Consider the following 5,139-nt stretch of genomic DNA (forward strand, 5'->3'; position numbering starts at 1 on the left):
AGAAACCGATTTTTTCAGTTTTTACCCCCAAACTGCAATTATGCTGTCACCCGTAAGATGACATGTGTAAATGTTAATTAATGTAATCACTGAACACTGAAAATTTATTTATCACCGAAAAGAATGTATGTAAGGCAGTAAATAAGGAGTTTTGGGTGAACGGTGACAATATCCTTATTGTCTTCATTTATAACCTAGTCACACTAGAGGCGGAATGAGCTAGAATGTAGTCGGAATGAAAATTTCTTGTTTATTCCTGGATATTTAAAGTATCTAAAAATTCTAAGCGCATTCTAAATGCTTGGGTCCATTCTTGCTTCCTGTTAAAATGTTTTGCTCATTCTCAAAACTTTCGAAGTGCATTCCAAGTGGGAAAATATCGAATGGCATTCAAATGTATTCTAACTGCACTATGAGCGCATTCTTAAGATTCTTACGAAATTCCAACAGCATTCGAAACATTTTGGTCACATTTGAGGGAGAACCGAAATGGCAAGGCGCTTCAAATCTTGTCAGAATGTTCCACATAGTGCCTCCAATGAGCAGGAATGCAACTCGAATGCATCTCGATTGCAGGCCGGAATTCAGCCAGCAATGAAACCACACTTGTATGGCATTTGAAGTGCATTCTAAATATTCTCACTATATTTAGACAGCATTAACGATATTCCTAATGTGTTCCAACTACATTCGAGCTGCATTTGAGAGCTAATACTATACAACCGAAATGTGCACGAATCATTCCAGGTGGGTTCGAAGCGCATTTTGAAGTATTCTTACTGGAATTAAGGTCAATTTGATATTACCCAACGAATGTGGCGCGAATTTTGAAAATTCTTCATTATGACTCATTCTGCTTGATTACTTCAGATTCCAAATAAGTGTGACAGGGGGCTTTATAGTGCCTTCTGGTCTCAGTGTATTTCTTGTTGATGCTTTCATGGTGGTGATGAGATACTCTTAAACTACGCAACTGAAACTAAGTACTATTCCAAGGTCAAGAGCTTAGAGGTTGTAAGAGGTTGATGTCACCTGACAAAGTTTTACCTGTTCTGAAGAAAAGGAAAATTATACAGCATAAAATTTGTTGGTACACATCCATGAAGGTATTTTCAGCATTGTTTTTATACCAAACTATAATCCATGAATTCAGTATGTACATAATCGTCATTATTTATATTTATCTTAGGCTCGAAGTGTGTATTTTATGTATATGCTTGTTTTAAAAGACATATTTTTACAGATGTCACCCTAACAATATTGCCAATGTCTTGAATATGCTCATATGTGAACTCAGCAACCCTCAAAACATATAGAAAGACATATTACACATTTTTTTATGTACTTTACTGTGAAAATATGGCCAAAAAGCCATTTCCCACCTTTTTTTACAAACAAATAGCAGATACCAATATAAATCTTTAGCTTTGGTAAAAAATATTGTCAGATTTGTGTTCAGCAGCAAAAATGGCCATAGAATCCACCTGTTTTAGAAAAATTTTGTCATTTGCCCACCCCTAGGTGGTCATTTTATAGTCTGGGCTTTTTGTTTGTATATAAAATAGATGAACAACAACAAAATACATTTAAAAGTTACAAATATTAGTTTAATATAAATTCAGTAAGTCTGAGACTCATGTTATCATATGCCATTCTGGACAACACAGACATTTTACAAAATTATACAGAAAAATAAATTGGATTTGATTCTTGTTGTTTATGTTCTTCTGGGGAGCAGCATTATGTGGGAGAAAAAGGAAGTGTCTGAAATAAAAGGCATACCTTTTGGATTAAATGATCAAGTTAATCATAGATATTTTAAACATCTTAACTGAAAAATTATGTTATTGTTTAAGAATGGAAAATATCATAATTTCATCTTGTTGCTTGAACATGAAATATCTATAAAAACGTTTCATTTTTTTGGCATTTGAGTTTCAAAGTTATTAAAAGAATGATCTGTCTTATTGTGTGCTAAATAACAGCTCTGTTACAAAGCACTGTACAATAATGTTTTGTTTTTCTTAATGAGCAAAATTACAGTATTAAAAAAGAAAACTACAAAAGCACTCATAGAGCACAGAGTTTCTGACCTACACTGGGTAAATTATTAAAAATTACTAAATAATTCAGGCATTTAAAGAAGATTTGATTATAAAGTTAGAGAAAACATTTTTCCTCATTCTAAGACAGTAAATAATTGCACCACATTGCCCTCAGGGTCTTGTGCTTCCCACAGATCTGAAGAAATCTGCTGCAGTTTATTCAAATCACTAGGGGGCAACTGTAGTGTCTGCAAGCAAAGAACAGTGGCAGCTGCTGGTGCTGCCACCTTCAGTCCATGAAAATAGGCTACGACCAGCTCCAGTTTTGGTTCCATTGCAAAGACAGCATACTTTGAAACACCATCACTTCCTTGCTTAGACAAAGGTGTTGATTTAACAATCTTATGATAAAAAGTGACCATGTCATCAAAACTGGTTTGGTCCCGTACAAAAACAGTGATCTGTACTCCAGGTTGGTTTGCCCCTGTGATGACCCCCCACAGGAGTGACCCATGCCTCGAGTTCACATAGAACTTGCCGTCGCTCGTGATATCTTCCATACAAGCTGGTACAGCAACCTGTTGCCATGGCAACTGTGATAACCTCTGAAATGACTGTTCTGCTTTGGCTTGGGCATTTCCATGGAAAAGCAAACTGATGCCCAAAGTGGGCAAAGGTCCCTGGGCAGACAACGGTGGTGATTCCCCCTTGGACATCACAGCCTCCATAACTAAAGCATATGGGAACCAAGCAGAGAAGGGTTGTATAATGTTCTGTAGCTCAACATGTAAGGTGGATGCTGCAGTTGTGATGATTGTCACGTAGCACTTTGATGGCTCAACTAACACAGCCACTGGAAAAAAGGAGTAGTAAATGTTATGTTGTTGCATTGAAAATGTTATGTTGTTACAGTGACTTAAAACAGTTGTACTGAAAAATAATGTTGAACTTTGTCTAATTTTTTTCCATAAAAATATGTAAAAAAAAAAGATGATAATTACTAATTAGGTATTCTCTCTCTCATTTTTTCTGAAGGAGAGGGAGAGGACTCAAGTCACTGAAGTATATCAATGGGCTACCATTTTCCATCTTTAAACTTTCAAAAAGAATATAAGATGATCCCACATGAATTCACCTACCTTCCAATTTGACTGCATTTACCTCTGGCCCTCCACACTTCTCTAACTTTCCATCTAAGAAATCCTGCCCCAATGCATGATAGCTGGCAGCACTGGGCAACAACAAGAGTACTCGCTGGGAATTCCACCTAAATTAATATCATGAGCCTTTACAACAAGCATAACAAGAGAACAAAATATTTGACATACAAATAAAGTGGAAATGACAGATATCAGGAAACTGGCTGAAACTGATATGCACATGTATAAAAAATATACATGGTACTGTCTGTTGACTGAACCATACATGTAAGTCATCTATGTTATATGATGGTACAAATCATAATGAAGATTATCTCTATACAGTAATGACATCTACAGTAAAGAGTACATCTCACCACTTCCTCAGACCCATGTTGTAAATAAATCAATAAATCATGAGCTCTGAATTAATCTGGATACATATAAATATCTTAATAAATAATGAATCAGTACTAGTAAAACACTACATAAAATCTTTAAACTCATGTACTGAAAGATTCTAACTTACCTTAAGATTTCACATTTGGAATTTTTGCTCAACTTCTGAAGGCAACTATTCACGAGTTTGACTGTTTTCTCAATTAAAGGAAGACCAGATCCAGATAACGTAAGCAGAGCATAAAACCCATCAGCTTCAATTATAGGGGAGAATCTTGCTCCAAATGTTTTATTGACCTAAAAAATATAGTATTACTTATTTGCTAAATATATAATATAATTACCAACAAGATATGCAACATAACAAACACTTTAACATATTGTGATATTAATGCGTATTAGTTACAATGCAAAGCGTCCACAGTATGCAACAAACAAGATACCCGAGTGCGGGTAATACAGCAGTAATACAGCGCAATATACACAGGAAAAAAAAGTCCAGTTGCAATTATACAAAAGGAACGGTCTTTCCAAACAAAGTAGGGTGATATAAAAGCAACTACTTACTAGGAAATTAATATTGTTGATATAGCTCAACAATTCGAGGAGGCTTTGATATCAACAGGTCAGCAGCCATGTTGGGGAGTGGCTCTTCTTGGAAATATTACCAACCATTAAGTTCTATCAACGATATTAAGTGTAATATGTTTCACTTGCATATCACCCTATTTTGTTTGAAATTACCCTTTTCCATGTTTACTTGCAACTGGACTTGTTTTTTCAAGTGTATTGCGTGGTGTTCTTCTGTATTGCACAATTCAGTCACACCCAGATGAGTGTTATCCCACAACTGGCGCTTCAAACAACACCATGATTGCACTTGTGTTTCACTCGGACTGTAGGGTGTTCAAATGAAGGCAAGTATGTAAGCGAAATTCAAGTGCAATTATCTTATTTTTCGTAGCGCCAGACAGACCTGGATAAAAATATATTACTAGTAATGTCTTGCCAAACGTTACACAATAGAGAGGGAAGGAATTTTAATATCATCAGTTATTTTCCAGTTTTTTTTTTTAATCTTACCTTCCTCGGTCTTGTACAATGCAACTCAACCCTCTCACCGGACTGACGTTTTGTGTAGCAACTTGGCGAGTCCGTGTGTAAATTGACGCCTAGCCCAACCCCATCAACAGTATCCAACTCGTCACCGCTCACTTCAACATTTATATCTTCTAAATCATCAAACATCCCACTGATTTCATCCCAAAAATTAGCGCCATGGTCCATAGCTGAGGCAAGGAGTTGCAATAACTCCTTGGTTGAAATAAGTTGTACTTCGCTCCTACACTTTTCTGACTTCCAGGTACACAGTACACAGGGCTCTTCTTGATAATTGAAAACGTTAGATGGCGCTATTGAGGAGGATACGCAATTTGATCGTTCGAATTTGCAGTCCATATAGCTCGCATCTGAAAATATTCTTATGAAAAATTCAACCAATTTTTTTTATTTCTCCATGCAATTGAGTTTGTTAACAACATTTGTCATGTTGACAG

The 5,139-nt window shown here is 36.0% G+C and overlaps 1 protein-coding gene across 1 annotated transcript; it reads right to left on the reverse strand.

Annotated features, from left to right (window-relative positions):
- Window positions 1-1,585: 1,585 nt before the first annotated feature.
- LOC106159546 (uncharacterized) lies at window positions 1,586-4,989 on the reverse strand. The gene is made up of 4 exons (XM_013535854.2): window positions 4,667-4,989; window positions 3,714-3,880; window positions 3,185-3,312; window positions 1,586-2,898 (listed from the first exon to the last, which is right to left on the reverse strand). Exons 1-4 carry the CDS (start codon window positions 4,868-4,870, stop codon window positions 2,180-2,182), a joined length of 1,218 nt encoding a protein of 405 aa, XP_013391308.2. The 5' UTR covers window positions 4,871-4,989; the 3' UTR covers window positions 1,586-2,179.
- Between the last annotated feature and the right edge of the window lie 150 nt (window positions 4,990-5,139).

The sequence above is a fragment of the Lingula anatina genome, chromosome 3 (assembly GCF_051362555.1).
Source record: "Lingula anatina isolate TDL-2025a chromosome 3, LinAna3.0, whole genome shotgun sequence".
NCBI classification, from domain to species: domain Eukaryota; kingdom Metazoa; phylum Brachiopoda; class Lingulata; order Lingulida; family Lingulidae; genus Lingula; species Lingula anatina.

Bases quoted from the DNA above. Each gene is read 5' to 3' on its own strand.
- LOC106159546 (XM_013535854.2), bottom strand. From the start codon at position 4,870: ATGGACCATGGCGCTAATTTTTGGGATGAAATCAGTGGGATGTTTGAT. The intron at 3,313-3,713 runs GTAAGTTAGAAT...ATATTAATTTAG, and splicing joins TCCAAATGTGAAATCTTAAG to GTGGAATTCCCAGCGAGTAC. The intron at 2,899-3,184 runs GTAGGTGAATTC...CCTTTTTTCCAG, and splicing joins AAATGCAGTCAAATTGGAAG to TGGCTGTGTTAGTTGAGCCA.